This window comes from Camarhynchus parvulus, chromosome 3 (assembly GCF_901933205.1).
Source record: "Camarhynchus parvulus chromosome 3, STF_HiC, whole genome shotgun sequence".
In the NCBI taxonomy this organism is placed as follows: Eukaryota; Metazoa; Chordata; class Aves; order Passeriformes; family Thraupidae; genus Camarhynchus; species Camarhynchus parvulus.
In genome coordinates this window covers 20,908,652-20,923,571 of record NC_044573.1, presented here as the reverse complement: position 1 = coordinate 20,923,571, position 14,920 = coordinate 20,908,652, and the positions used below count along the sequence as shown (strand labels likewise).

At 42.2% G+C, this 14,920-nt stretch overlaps 2 protein-coding genes across 2 annotated transcripts in view; one reads left to right on the top strand and one right to left on the bottom strand.

Annotated features, from left to right (window-relative positions):
• The window catches only part of SMYD2 (SET and MYND domain containing 2), a 28,499-nt gene extending 20,915 nt beyond the window's left edge, over nt 1–7,584 (top strand). Inside the window, exons 8-12 of the mRNA XM_030946321.1 lie at nt 1,177–1,287; nt 3,056–3,176; nt 3,375–3,549; nt 5,101–5,209; nt 7,194–7,584. Of these exons, the coding sequence (XP_030802181.1) occupies nt 1,177–1,287; nt 3,056–3,176; nt 3,375–3,549; nt 5,101–5,209; nt 7,194–7,274 (597 nt within the window). The 3' untranslated portion in view covers nt 7,275–7,584. The remainder of the gene's footprint in view (nt 1–1,176; nt 1,288–3,055; nt 3,177–3,374; nt 3,550–5,100; nt 5,210–7,193) is intronic.
• Nucleotides 7,585–9,014: 1,430 nt separating this feature from the next.
• PTPN14 (protein tyrosine phosphatase non-receptor type 14) overlaps nt 9,015–14,920 on the bottom strand; it is a 110,364-nt gene continuing 104,458 nt past the window's right edge. The window contains exon 19 of the mRNA XM_030946687.1: nt 9,015–14,741. Within this exon, the coding sequence (XP_030802547.1) occupies nt 14,613–14,741 (129 nt within the window). The 3' untranslated portion in view covers nt 9,015–14,612. The remainder of the gene's footprint in view (nt 14,742–14,920) is intronic.

Here is a 14,920-nt window from a genome sequence, read left to right as displayed (position 1 = left end):
TCATCAGCTCTCAAGGACCTCACGGGCTTTGCACATTTGCTTTTCTGACACTTCAGAATTTTCTAAACGTGAGCTGTGCCTGTGTGTGGTCACTGTGCAGTCTCCCAGCCTGTGTCTCCATCTTCAGGCTCCGTGTAGCCATTGCAGGGCAACGTTTTAAAGTTTTTTTTGCCGTGAATGTGGTTCCTGCATTCCACATGCTTTGAAAATATCGAAGGGAGGAGGGGAGTATGAGGGAAAGTGTGACATGACACACTCACACTTAAAAAGAAGGTGCACTGTATGAAATTACATGGAATTTTACATTTGGAGAAAAGAGAAACTTTAGGTATAAAGACGGAGCAAAGCATTTCAAATAACTGTAAATGAGGAAATGGAGCTAAAGCTGTTCCTTGGTCTGCAGAATGATCAACTGCACTGAGCATAGGACGTGTTTCTTGGGGGAGATCTCGTTTTAGAAGCACAGCATTAAAGCTACTTGCAGGGGTTCTTTTCTGAAGACCATTGAAATAGAGGAAAACTTAAGAATAGTGTATATGAAGGGCCTTTAAAATGTTCAAAAGCAGGTTTTCTTTGCTTTAAAATATTGCTGCTGAAGTAAATCTGATATTCATTCTCCTTGAACTGGAGCACTGGGCCTCTCTTCTTTTCAGAGATCTAAAGGTCTTGTCCTAAGTTTCTAAAGCTACTAGTGACTGCTGTTGCCCCAATTTTTGTAGGTTTTCAGAAAGAAAAATTTGAGATTCCAGCCTCCAAAAAACCAGGCCACTGTAATTTATCCTAGGCTGGATACCTGAAATCATTATTTTACTTCTGAAAAGGAAGCATCTCTTTGTAGTCTGACAGGAGCCTGAGATTTATGCTGTAATAGTTTCCTTATCCACACCTGAATCTTGCTGTCCTGGGTGCAAGCCAGGGTAATATTTGGGGGAAATTCCATAACGAATAGGAAAGGAACATTTCTCTGTCAGGTTGCTTTCACAAGTGACAGCTCCTGATGCTGCCAAGGGGCTTGGAATGCGAGGCAGCAGGCAGGTGATGTGGCTGCAGGGGTGCACAAGCTGCATGAATATGCAGTTGTCATACTACATATATCAGAACAAGTGTAATAAATAGGTTTGGTGACGCTGCTTCTCACTGACTGTTGTTTGTTTGGTTTTTTTTTACCATTTTTAGATTTTTAGCAGCTATATTGACCTGCTGTATCCCACAGAAGACAGAAATGACCGGTTAAGAGACTCCTATTTCTTTAGCTGTGATTGCAGGGAGTGCACTACAAAAGAAAAGGTAATGGAATTGGTGGGAAATGTACTTCTGACTGTCAAGGCACCTACCCATGTCCTGAGATGTAATATCCTGTGTGGCTTAATTACATTTTGGAAAGTAGGATAATGGGGATGGGGGGAGGTGGCTGTGTTTTTCTCTCTTTCTGTCCAGAATGCTTTCTGATACTCATTCTTTCCACTGTAATCATGACACACCAGGAAACTTCCTGGTAGAGGCCTATTTAAAGCTGAGCTACAAAGCAAAGATGAAAACATTGTTAAAAGTAGATAATTATACTGTTTCTAAGCTACTTGGCCAAACGAATTTAGCTCAGAACTTTTTTTTTTTTTAATTTCATGCTTTCTACCAACTCCTAGCAAGTAAATCTCACTTGGGGCATTTCTGGGATAGAGTGCTGCTGCGTTTCCTGGGTAGGACATTTCAGTCAATTCTAGGGGACATTGTATGGCATGTCTGGGTGGTTTGGAGACACAGCAGAATCTGAGGAATGATCTTTTCTGCAACAGCCTCATATTGGTCTGCTCTGACCCAGGGACAGCATGGTCCTGGGTCACAGCCCCTTGTGATGTGCAGGCCAGAGCTGTGGTCATTAAACATGAGCTGGTGCCCCTCAAAGGACAAAGGAAGATCCAGACAGTGTTCCTGACAATAAGGTGTTAGGTGTTTTAAAGAAAAGCACTTTTTGAAGGGAAAAGGTACCCAAACCCAACAGATACTGAGACAGCTGTGCCTGTGCAGCCAATTTGGGCCTCTTTCACTGAAGGTCCTACAAGAACTGAGCTCTGTGTAGCTTATCTGTCATTCCAGACAAGATCAGTGTGTCTGGCATAATCTAAAGTTCCAGCTAATTTTTCCTCCCATTTTCACCAGGCTTCCCAAAGTGGCCAGACAACCATTTCCTTCCCCTATAATGGTGTCATTTTTTGTGATTTTTTTTCCAGATAGTACCCAGTATTGTTGCTTGAGGCCCTTCTGTTGATACCATATCATTTGTGTTTTTCCCCACAGTTACCATGATAATTTTGCCACTGAGTTTAATGAAGCCAGGATTTCATCTGTGATTTTCAGCAATGTGCTACTCTGGGAGTCCCCTGTCACTCAGCCTCCTTCAGTTTTGGAAAGAGTCCCTGTACCTCTCTCAGCTGGCAGATTAAATAATAAAAGAAAAAAAAAATCTTGAAACAATGTGAAGCTTAAACAGCAAAAAATTGTCTCTAGATTGTAGCTGGCTCCTCATTAAATAGTATGTTAGATAGGGAGATAATAGAAAGTGGAGCTGTCCAGCAGAAATAACAAAATATATGAAAATGTGGTTTTGCCTATAGATCTGAAGGATCTTTTTCTATATTTGAGATCATGTCATTTTCCACAGACATATCATTTGGTGGTCAGCCTAAGGTACTTCAGCTGGTACAGCCTTAAAACTAAGCCTAAATTTATTTTACATCCGAATCTTTTGGAAGCAGTGACATTTCTTATGTAAAACCACTTGCAACGCAAAATTGAAAAGCTCTTCAATCTTACAAAAGAAAGAGACTTCATGGAAGTAGAGAATGGCAAATGAACTGGAAGGCCAGGGGATCCTAGGATTTCTAGCCAAGGCTTTAGAGAAAAATTGCAGGTGCACATTCTACCTTTGTTTTTTAATTCTTTGAAGAGCTTAAGTTCACATCTGTGTCTTTTTATTAGAGAAATTTTGTATAGCAGGTGCACTTTTATTTGTAGGGCTTGGAACCTGCCTTTGTAAGGTTCATTGTGTTTCCTTCAGGATAAAGAGAAACTGGAAATCTGCAAGCTGAATGATCCTCCGTCAGCAGAGACAGTAAAGGACATGATCAAATATGCCAGGAACGTGATTGAGGAATTCAGGCGAGCCAAACACTACAAATATATCCTTTGTCTTACCCTGATTCCACTGGTGTGTGACCTAAAAATCTTGCCTGCTGGGCTTCAGAAGTACATGCAGGAGAATTACTGTGACCAGTAGAAATTAAACTTATCTCTGTGTTCTTTGTGGCTGAAGGCATTATCAGCTAATTGTATAATGAGATGCCATTGAGTTATTGCATTCCTTGACTTGTTCCTACCCCCTAGTGAATTACTGGAGATCTGTGAACTCAGCCTGGACAAGATGGGTGCAGTGTTTAAGGACAGTAATGTTTATATGTTACATATGATGTACCAGGCCATGGGTGTCTGTCTCTACGTGCAGGACTGGGAAGGTGCGCTGTGTTATGGGCAAAAAATTATCAGACCCTACAGGTAAAATGACAGACTTTTTTTTTTTAATGATCTAATTAATAATCTGAACAATTAAGACAAGTTTTTGCAGAGATCACTTCTCTCAGTATATATTGTATAAACATTCTACCCATGATACCACTACTCAGAAAGGAATATTTAAATGCCAGGACAGTCTCTGTTACTGTCAGAATGTGGTCTGCAATATATAGCAGGACTGACTTTGAAATCCTTACTTTGGGTTCTCAAAATAATTTTGTGCCACCTTGGGTGCTGTGATAATTCTGCTTAGCTGGATAAATGCTGGTTTCTAAAATACCATAATTTTTTACTAAGGAAGGGCCTCAAACTTCATCTGCAGCCAGTGTTTTGTTCAAGGCAGTGGAGGCAAAGCCTGTGTTGCTGTCAGCCCCCCGCAGTCTCCCGGTGCTCTCTGTCTGCAGCAGCCCGGTGGGCATGGCTGCAGGAGAGCAGAGCCATGTCCCAGGGCTGGGGCCGAGCAGCAGAGGGAGCTGGAGCCGAGCTCGGAGCTCCGGGTGCCCATGTCCCTGATCCCGCTCAGAGCTCCGGGTGCCCATGTCCCTGATCCCGCTCAGAGCTCCAGGTGCCCATGTCCCTGATCCCGCTCGGAGAGCTCCGGGTGCCCATGTCCCTGATCCCGCTCGGAGCTCTGGGTGCCCATGTCCCTGATCCCGCTCAGAGCTCCAGGTGCCCATGTCCCTGATCCCGCTGCCCTAGCGCTGGAGGCGTGGGAGAATGAAGCCCTGCGTGGGGCAAGGCAGCTCGCAGCCTCTGCAGGAGATATGAACACTGTTTCTGATCAAATTGTCTGTTTTTGCAGTAGTGGGCCCGTTGGTGAGAGCCAGGCAGTTACGCTGGCTGTGTCTGGTCCTGCCGTGAATCTCCCAGATTCTCGTCTTGAGACGTGACTTTCTTGCCAGCTGGGGGGAGCGCAAGAAAAGCTCTCCCTTTGGAACAGATGCCAACATAAAGTCACAGATCACTTGGCAGAGAGCAGTGATACAAAGAAGGAGCCAACATTCCCCCCCCGGAGGCTCAGTACTATTTATCTTCCCTGGGACTTGCCCAGATCCTCTGGCTCTGAGCCTGGCATTCCAGGTCGGCTCTGCCGAGGCGGGCCGTGCCGCTCAGTGTGTGTGAGCACAGGCTGCCATGTGTGCCCTGCACACTGCACAGGGCCCCTCGCTTTCCAGCCCACCAACCATTGTGGAACACACAGAGCCGCTGCTGCGGGTGCAGGGTGGCTCCAAAAACTCATCACAATGCAGGCTCTCTCTGTAGCTGGCTAGATTAAAACTAGTGGCAGAAAGTCATTGCCATCTGACAGCTGTTCAGAGGCATATGGTAGTTTCAGTCCAATTCCCAGCTGACAGGCGTCCCCATCCCAGACACAATTGGCACGGGCTCTTGGCAGTCACGGCAGAGGGGATGAGCGCTGAATGGGCAGGGGCACAGAGAGGCAGCTTCCTGCCCCATGAGAGGGGGACAGAACTGGGAAAATGCTATGAAACTGCCAAAGTTGATGAAGCTGGATTTCTTTCTCTCTTGCAGTAAACATTATCCCTCCTACTCGCTGAATGTTGCCTCCATGTGGCTGAAGTTAGGGAGACTGTACATGACGCTGAAGAACAGGACGGCTGGAGTTAAAGCCCTGAAGAGGGTATTTACTGCCTGGTTTCTCCATTAATAACACCAGTTCAGCCATTGAAACACTGTGTGCTTCTCTGTCAGTGAGCCTGGCGTGGTAGGAAATGCACCATGTGTTAATATATTTGGTCACGGGAATTTTGGCTCAGATTTGGTTTTTCTAGAGATGGAGGATAGGTCTGCTCTTGGGTGCCTTTTCACAGTGGGCTCATACTGCAGCAGCTGGAGTGAGAATTATGCTTAAACATTTGCTCTGAGTTCTTCACTGAGCTAGAGCTGCACTAGTGTAAATGAAGCAGAACCCTATCTTCCCCTCATTTGCTGGGTAAGGACAGGAAAAATGCTTGGCTCTTATAGAAGGCACATAGTGTTTCATTGAAGTCTGTGATTTCTATATCCAACTTAAACTAGGCATGCTTTTGGTGGTTATTTGTTCTGGAACCAATCGATTTTCACATAGCTGAAGGGAATTCAATGCGTCTGGTAATGCTGAAATTGGCAAATACAGCATTTTGGTTTTATGTTTTTCTTCACCCCTTTTTGTTAGTCTGTGCCTTAATCTTTAGTTTTTTATTCTGCTATTTTTTATTAGACTGTACTGTTTCTTGACTCTTTTCCCCTATTGTTGTTGGACAGAAATTTATTTTAGTTTCTTAAGCATCAGTGACCACTGTAGCATATGATGACTCAGTGTGGAATGTCATAATGTATTTATTTCTTCTTGCTTTTTAGATGCTGGCAAGTTTTAGCCAGCAAATAACAGCACCATCCAACCATGGTGAAAGGTGCTAGAAGAATATATGCTCTAAAATTTAACTGTTACCTAGTTTGAAGTTGGCATAGGTTTTCCTTCACTGTGGTGTTAAACCCTTGAGTAGAAATGGGAATTGTGCCAGTAGGAGCATGGGATGAGGGGTACGGAACTGTGAGGTAAATTTGTTGGCATAGTTAGTTTCCTAACACAAACATTTTCTAGTGACTCACTTCCAAAAGCTGTCTACAGGAACAGCCCAAAGTTATCCCAGCCTCTGATGTTTGGGATTTAGTGGAAAAGCAAATCCATTGTTCCCTCTCAGTCTGTGAGCAGCTCATCCAGAAGGTCCTCCTTTCTTTTTCAGGCAGGAGGAGGGGTGGGGTCATTTCTCACTGTTGAGGTGGAACCAAAAGCCCTTGCTATACTGGCTTAACAAATACAAGAGCATAAAATTTCCCCAAGGATGAAATGACCAAATGCTCAGAGGGCCAGGATACTGCAATTCCTTGCTCTGTCTTAGCTCCCTTGGTTTTTAACCATTCTCAGACTTACAGTGAACTTTCTTCTCAGTTCTGTCTAGTGTAGTCTTTTATCACTTCTTTTCTCAAGGGGAAATCTTGCCCTGGCACACACTCCAAGGCAGGAAAGGTGCCAGTCAGGGGTTTGGCTGCCTGCAGCATTCCCCCTCGGGCCTGGAGCAGGTGAAACACCAGGGAGCTGGGCACAGCAGCCTCTGTCTGAATCTTATGGGAAATCACTTCTGCCTAAGTTGTTGCTTCCTTCCTAAAGCACTGGCAGCCCCTGGAAGGAGCAGAGGGTTTACAGACTCAAGTTTGAAATGCCTCAGCATTACTCCTGCACTGGGCCTGTATGTCTGGGACAGCTCAAGGATAAATTGGTAGGGGCAGAGCTCGCTCTGATACTGGCTAAGTCCTCTGCTGGAATATTACCCACCGCACTTGCAGTTTTCTGTCCTGGAGCTGGTGGTATTCAAAGTAGTTTTGTCAGGAATATAATTTTGAAAGGTGCTTTGGGCTCCTTTAAGATCAAAGATGTATTCTCTGAATATAAAACCTTTATTACTTAGTTTTGAATTTCATTTTATTTCCTACTGGGTTTATGACTACAAGGGGACAAAAAGTAGCTAGAGGTGTCAGACTGCTTCAAACCTCTAAAGAGAGTATTTATAGCCTGGTGTTATATATGAATCAATTGTGTGAATATTTTTTTTTTCTTTTCATAGGCAATTGCTATCATGGAAGTAGCACATGGGAAAGATCATCCATACATTTCAGAGATCAAAAAGGAATTAGAGGACCACTGAGCCTTTGAATCTATGCAATCCTTCAAACCTTTATTTAAAAAGCCTTGTTATGGAAACCTTCAGGAGTGCTTTGAAAAGCGGTAGAGTATGAACACAGTTCTGTCCTATAATTGGAATGACAAACACACGTAGGCCTAGCTTCCACACATCTACAATTGCCTTTTTTTTTTTTTTTAAGGAAGCAGCCATGGTTTCTTAAAGGTTATGCCTTTTGATGGCTCATGTGCAGAAATGGCCAATTTTTTCTTTAGGGGTGTTGGTGTGGATCTTATTTGTGTAAAGTAAATAAAGTGGTCTTGGCCCCTCTTGATTCCTGTTGTACACTTAAATGGGTACAATAGTTTTGTGTACTTTTGCCCAAATAGTTTTTCTTAATCCGACAAATTAGCAGAAGCCCTGATTTTTCTGTTGGTGTTTGGTACACATTCCCATTTCCTTTTTTTCTCGCATCATTTTTATTTGCAGTGGCTTAACTGAGAGAGAGGGGAAATGGGGTGATGAATTATGTACATTTTACAGCAATGGCACCAATGTTCCCTCAACCAGTTAATCTGCAGGTCCATCACTGCTCCTGGCAGAGGAGGATTCATCACGGCAAAGACCTAGATAGAGCTCAATTTGTCTTTTACAGAAAATACTGACAACTATGTCGGAGCTTGAAGGCTTGCACAAGACATGAACTATGCAACTTCTGTCTTTTTACACTCCTTTACAAGTTAAAGTGAGTTATTGCAGAGGAGAGCTCATATTTTCTTACAGCAATACCTTCACCTCCAGTAGATTACAACTATTGTAAATAATATGTCGGCAATTATTTTTAAGAGAGGGACAGGAACACTTTCTGAGGAAAAAGTCCAGGACTTGGCTTTCTCTACCCATATACAAAACAAGAGGATTTTTTCCCTCTCTATTTAGATCAATGGCAAGTGTGTGTTTTTAAGGGTGGGGAAAAAAAAGAGTGTAGCTATAAACTTCTAGCATCAAAACTGAAATATGGTGCACAACAAAATTACCTGCCTCTTTACTGTTTTCACAGTTTATAAAGTATGATGAGAAAGAACACATCACACTTAAGAACTTCATTGTATTTTCTTTCTTGTAAGCGCCGCTTTGAAAATAAAAGTGCTAGAACAAGGGGTTGTCAGCTCATTTTGCTGAAATCTTTCATTGCTCTCCAGCCAGCAGTTGTTGCTGGAGTATATAAAACTGCACCAGATCTACAATTCCAGAAAGCCAAAGCCTATTAACTACAGCCAAGCCTAGCAAGAGGGCACTAGCTGACTATTTTTATCCTAACTTTGTCTTGTCAAATAAACTCTTGTCCTGGGAAATAATACCTTTATTTCAGCAAGTCTGTCCAGAGCCCACACCACACTTCAACACCAAAGAATTGGATTAGCTGAACATGAGGCACCAGTGGGAGCCTTGCCCCTGTGAAACTTGGATTACTATTTACACAAGGTTATTCAAAGCTCACTGTGGCCCTGGCTGTGCCTATCAGTTTAACATGGGAAACCAACTCAAGCAGTGTAGGTGCAAATACAAAACCCTTAAGCTGATACAGAAAATAACACAAACATTGTTTTCCTTGAAAAAAATGGTTTATTGTATACTGTGAATATGAGGGACAGCCTTACCAAAAAAACCTTAGTGACTGAAGACATTCTCACATTTGCAAAAGCATATAAGAAAATATTTACACAAAGGCAGTGAAAGGGGTAAAAAAATTATTGCAGTCAATTAATGCTGATAGAACTTTTTATAATAAAAAGAGAAAGAAAAGAAACAGTGCAAAAATACTGTCAAAAGTAATCAGTTCTATACACAAGATAAAACTGACAAGCATAAGCTTATGTACTGATATGAATAATACATTAGAATATAAAATAGCATGCATAGATTTTTATTTTTTTAAAGGCTTTCAATAGCATAGAACAATTCTGCCATTCAGCCCTAACAGGAGGGGTTGGGGGCAGGAAGGGCACATAACTGATGTCTCATTTTTCTACAAAATGTGTACATACAATGAGGTGGTGAGAGTCAGATCACTGTTTTGTGCTAAACTGTCAGGCACAGAATTACAGAACAAATAAAACTGGAGGCATCACAATACTGTAGTAAAACAGGACAGTAAAATCCAGTGACATAAAACTTAAACATGTTATCTCATTTACCACATTCCACACAATAACATGTGGGAATATTACAGTCATCTGCATATGTAAACTTTTTCCTTTGTAAAATAACCAAAGAAAGGTACTTTACTAGTGAGGAAAATATGTTATCCATATGGAGCAACCTCAACAGGATAAACATCCTATTACCAGTGTTTCTGGTACTACTTTTGCTTTCTTTTAAAGACCAAGCAGAAGCAAGAAAATACTTTTATTTAACATACACAAAAAGGAAGTTCTTATACATTCAATCTATAAGTTATGGAGCTCACCAGCACAGGACATTGTGAAGGCCAGAGGACTAAATGGCTTCCAAAGAGCAGGTAATGTGATTCATGGAAGAGGATCCATCAGGAGGCACTACACACAGGGAGCAGGATACAGCTTTGGCCTCAGGAAGCCCCTAAAGTTTGCTGCCAGGTGCACCAGAGGGGCTGAGCACCCTTTTCTAGACACATCCCTATTTCTTCCTCAGCTACCAGCCACTGTCTAAGTCAGGGAGTGCCCCCCAGCCTGACATGAAAACAGCTTGTGGGAGGCATTCCCTTTCTGCCTGCCTGCCTAATCAAGGAGCACTACCCCTGAAATACCTGGAACTGACTGTCCAGCCACTGAGAATCAGTGGCAGTCCTTCCCTTGCTGTTAGATAGTGCTGGAATTCTCCAGAGGAAGCTCCTATTTTCAGTGATTTCCAGTTCACTCTCTGCAGGCAAAGTCCTGTTGTTAAAGCATGTGGGAAACTCTCAGTGAGGGTGCACAGAAAGCACAGGCAACAAAACTTCAAAGAAATGCCAGCCAAAACAGCTGAGAGAAACCAATGGAACTGTAATCTAAGACACTCCAAAAACACTGACTAAATTTATTTACTTTAAATATTTATATAAACACTGCTATTTTTTGACCTGTGCACTGTTTTGTTTCACAATCTAACAATCTAGTTTATTTATGGTTAATACCTCCATCTTGTTTTGCCCCACAGCCATCTGTTCCCTTCCTCAAATCCCCATTCCCTGGAAGCAGCTGCATGTATAATGTCCTTCTCTCTAAAGACCTAGATGGCATCTATAGCTCCCTAAGCACCAGATCCTACAAGGAAACCACTCTAGAAGGCTAAGAGTGAGCTGGGGACAATTGCTTTTGGGGTTCTGGACTTGCAGCCTCTCTCTTACTGGCATCAAAACCTATCCCAAACTCGACATGCCTTGAAGTACACATCAGCAGCTTTATATTCATTTTGCAGAAGGGTGGTCAAAGGCTGTTTTCATGCAGTCCTTCCTCTCATGGCCTGCTCAGGAATTTGCTTCTGCAATGTGATGCAGGCCTTTATTACCTGCAGTGGCTGCCACCCTAGCATTTTTTTACCCACTAATACAAGGAGCAAAATTTAACTCAGACCTCCCTCAGTGAAGCATGAGAGCTGCTACAGCACAGATCAGCCTGATGATTCCACTTTCTGAGCACACAGACCACAAACTGTTAGTGAGGCTGACAACAGCTAATTCAGTCATCATCTCCTCCCAGGAGACCAGTGGGAAGTCGGCTGTTGGAAATGCAGCATTGTCAGAGTTAGCTCTGCTGAATTTTCCCTACAGGTTTCTGTGCTATATCCAAGTACAAGATTGCCCATCAACATTTCTTTTAGAGTTGCTTGCGAACTACAGAGACATAGCAGGTATTGGAAAAATAACGTCCTGGCTGGCATGACAAGCACTATTGAAGCACTTAGGCTGGAAAAGAATGAGTAAGTCTATGTTTTGCCATTTGCATTTCTGTTTGTTTACAAGAAAGTAATTTTAAAACCCCCAGCTTTTGAAATCATGCAAATATTTAATACTTGTAGCTGAGGCAGCTGATTTAAATAAGTAGTACAGCATGCACTTCAATATACTTCAAGGACTGTGCTGGCAATAGGTTGAGTAAGCTCTCAGAGATGTGTCTTTTGCCAGCTAAAATTAGATTAGGGAACTTCTGATAAGGCTGAGCATTTAGGACCCCTGTATGCCTATACAGGAAAATGTTCGTGGGAACAAGCTTCATCTTTCCTCAGGTAGTCAAGGACAAGGTGCCTAAACAAGCCTTTGTAGGACCTGAAACAAATAGGACCTGAGCAGCTGATGTCCACCATCCTCCAGTGTGACTGACAGAGGACAGAAACAGGATCCCCAGAGCACTGAGCAGCACCACAGCTCAGCTGTCATCTCTCCCATCCCTGCTCTAACAATGGGAAGCATGAAATGCTCAGACCATAACTGTAACCAAAAAGCTAATGCCAGCACCTCAATACTATAGTTGGTAAGAGTTTAAATTAAAAAAGCAAAGATTGTTAAATACAGTTGAAGAGTGTACTAAAAGAAAAACAGACACAATGGATGCCCAAGCCAGACTTACTCATCTGCTGCAAGTTCTCTCTTGGAAAGCATCAGGGATTGTAGGCTGAACATGCCAGACTGCAAGGTTGGTGCCCTGGGAGAAGACTGCTTGTGTCAAAATTCTGTTCATTGATGAATCATTGTGAGATTTTCAATCCAGACTTTACTCCAAATGGATGAAACTGGTCTCAATCTACTGTTATGCTTTGATGTTAAAAACATGCAACACAACAAACAGCAACTCCAAATTGTCCTTTTCTCCTCAAGGGTTCTGCTCTTTAAAAGTCTGCAGGACAGAAACTTAACAGCACTGTTGCTTTAAGGCCCATGTGTTCATTCCTGCTATGACTAAGAAAATTGGATGCAAAATGCATTTTCCTGTCACTCCCTAAAGGTTAGGAAATACTGCCCAAGCAATTTTGGCCTGATAAAACTACAACAGGTTCAAAGTGAGAAGGTTCATTTTTTCCCTTACAAAACTGTACCATGTTTCAACCATAAAACATCAGCATGCTGAGGGCTGCTTGTAAGCTGGGCTGGAAAAGAACCTCTGAAGACATGCACCAGCCCAATTCACTTAGGATATTAACAGATCTAGTCAAGATAAAATCTAGCAGGGAAAAATACATTGAAGTCAGATGAAAGGAAAAGTTTAAAATTACCATTCTTTGACAATGAAAAGGAAAAAGTGACTCACATTGGCCTCTATCTACCATACCAGCCACATTAGGAGTTAATTGGAAATGACTGCTTACCACATGGCCACTTATTTGGCTCATTAATAGGCACTGACTTAATTTGGAAAGGATTTTTAGTGCCTTTTTCTAATTAATGTTTTTCTAAGACACCTATGATGCATCTTTGCATAAAAAAACATTTGCTTAATTTTCTTCCCTTCAAACACAGCTCTTCACACTCTCTTATGCAATAACTTTCCTGTGCTCACTGTAGCAGCAGAAACACACATTGCAGCCAAGAGCAGCTGAATAATAAGACATAGGAACAGATTCTTTTCCCTCCTGATTTTCTACTTCTCACATCCAAGTGGAGAAATGGGACTTGACAGCTCTGAGTTCAAACTTAATTCATCATTAGGAAATTATTCAAAAACTTATAACGAGATAACTAATTTAATACACTTTGCTTCAAGGTTTATTCCTTGGCTTTTTTCCCAGATATAAAGCATCTCTCTGCAATTATCATGCAGATGCTGCTGAAAAGACTTTAAATGGTTGCTGCTAATTTAACAAGAGATATGTTGGCACTGGCGGAAAAAAAATTAGAGGAAAACTGAAGTTGACTGAAAGCTCAACTGATCCCTAAAAAGAACATGGTCAAGCTATTACAGCAAAATAATTCCTCTCCATTTATTGGTGGTTACAAGTCTTCACCAGAGGCTTTGTCATCATGTTAGGCCTGTATTGCAGAGCATCAAATCAACACAGTGCAGTTTTAAATACATTCAAGAAACATTCTGGTACAGAACCTTGGCTTAAGCTCCCCATTAATTTTAGTTCCTTTAGTGCTGAAAATAAGAGTGCTTGTAGGCTTAGGGCTTTGTACATTGACCAGGGTTTGGAGGTGGGGATGCAACAGAAAAGCAACAGTAGGATTAAAATATTAGAAGTATCTGGGGAAGGGATACCGAGAAAGATGATTTCACCACAACAAAGTAACTGCATTGCATCACGTGCCCTGAGAGGCTGTGAAATCCTCACCCTTGAAAATTCTGAAACTGGATGTGTCCCTGGACAAGCCTATCCAAGTTTCAAGTCAGCAGTGGGGTGAGTGGGGCTGGGTCCAGAGACCTCCAAGGCACCTCTCTAGCCTGACTCCTTCTCTAACCATCCAACAATAGCTCACACTTAGTGAAGGCTAAGGCAACTGGAGATGCCTAATTTAAATGAGATTCCTTGTCTGCAGAGGGTGAGCCTCAAGGCAATAATACTTTCAGTTGAATTGGTGAGAAGGTGCTTGATTTGGCTTTTTTTCCAGATATGTTTGGTTGAAAATGCTCTGCTATTAAACTCTCAGACCACCAGTTATTGGAAAGAGTCACTCACTGACTTCAGCCTGCTGGAGGTCACTGCACTGCAGCCTACATTGCTTCTTATGATTCCCTTCATGGGTTGCACACAGCAGCAAAAGGCTTCCTTAAAAAGACACAATATTGACTTTTTCAAGGACTAGTCTAAAACCGTAATTCTTGTGGAATTTGAAGAGTTTAGCACCCAAAACTCTATGTCCTCACAATGTCCTGTGCTCGAGCCCTCTGTAACGTGCCTGGCTGCACGTGCAGAGCTCAGGTCTCCACGCTGTGCACCCTCAGCTTCCACTCACACAGAGCTGTAGCTGACATCTAGCAGGTCTTGCTTTTACCAGAGAAGCCACACACTGGGTCCAGAAGGTCCTTACGTGAAAAAAGCCCACTGCCAAATAACTGTAGGTTTCAGAAGCTGTGTAGCAAAATAGAAGCCAGCAAACTACCTTTACAAAGGATTGCTTTCCTTACAGACATGTTACAATGCAGACCAGTCATGTCAAATGTGGTTCACTTTGAAGGTCACTATAAGTTTTATGAGTTATGAAAGTAATTCAAAAGTTATTCCAAGAAAAATAAATTATATCTTGTATAAAATAATCCATGGGAGACTAGTAAAGAACCATCATTCCTTACTTTCAAGACAACTTTAAAAAGTGCAATATATGCACACAGTGTTGTCAAGGCAGTTCCCCTTGTTCATCAGTAAGGTTCAGTCAGATCCACAATGCTGGGTCTGGGATGTTTGAAAAGATTAAATAAGTCTCGAGTTTTGCAGGAATTGTATGAGCACTTGGTAGACAAATTTGTACTGGGCAATGGTCTGGATCATAAACACCCTCTGCTCCCGCAGGTGTCTCAGCATCACAGGAACGTCCATTTTCTGTAAAGAAAAGGGGGGGAAAAAAGCAGAAGCATGTGTATTCATTAAATCAAACAATCACTGTCTCAAATATCAGTTAGCTGACACAGGGAACTATACTATAGTTATAGAAGACAAAGTTTCTGTGGAAAAAATTAAATGTGCAGGCAAAGATACAGATCCTTTCACTGAAGGGCAAG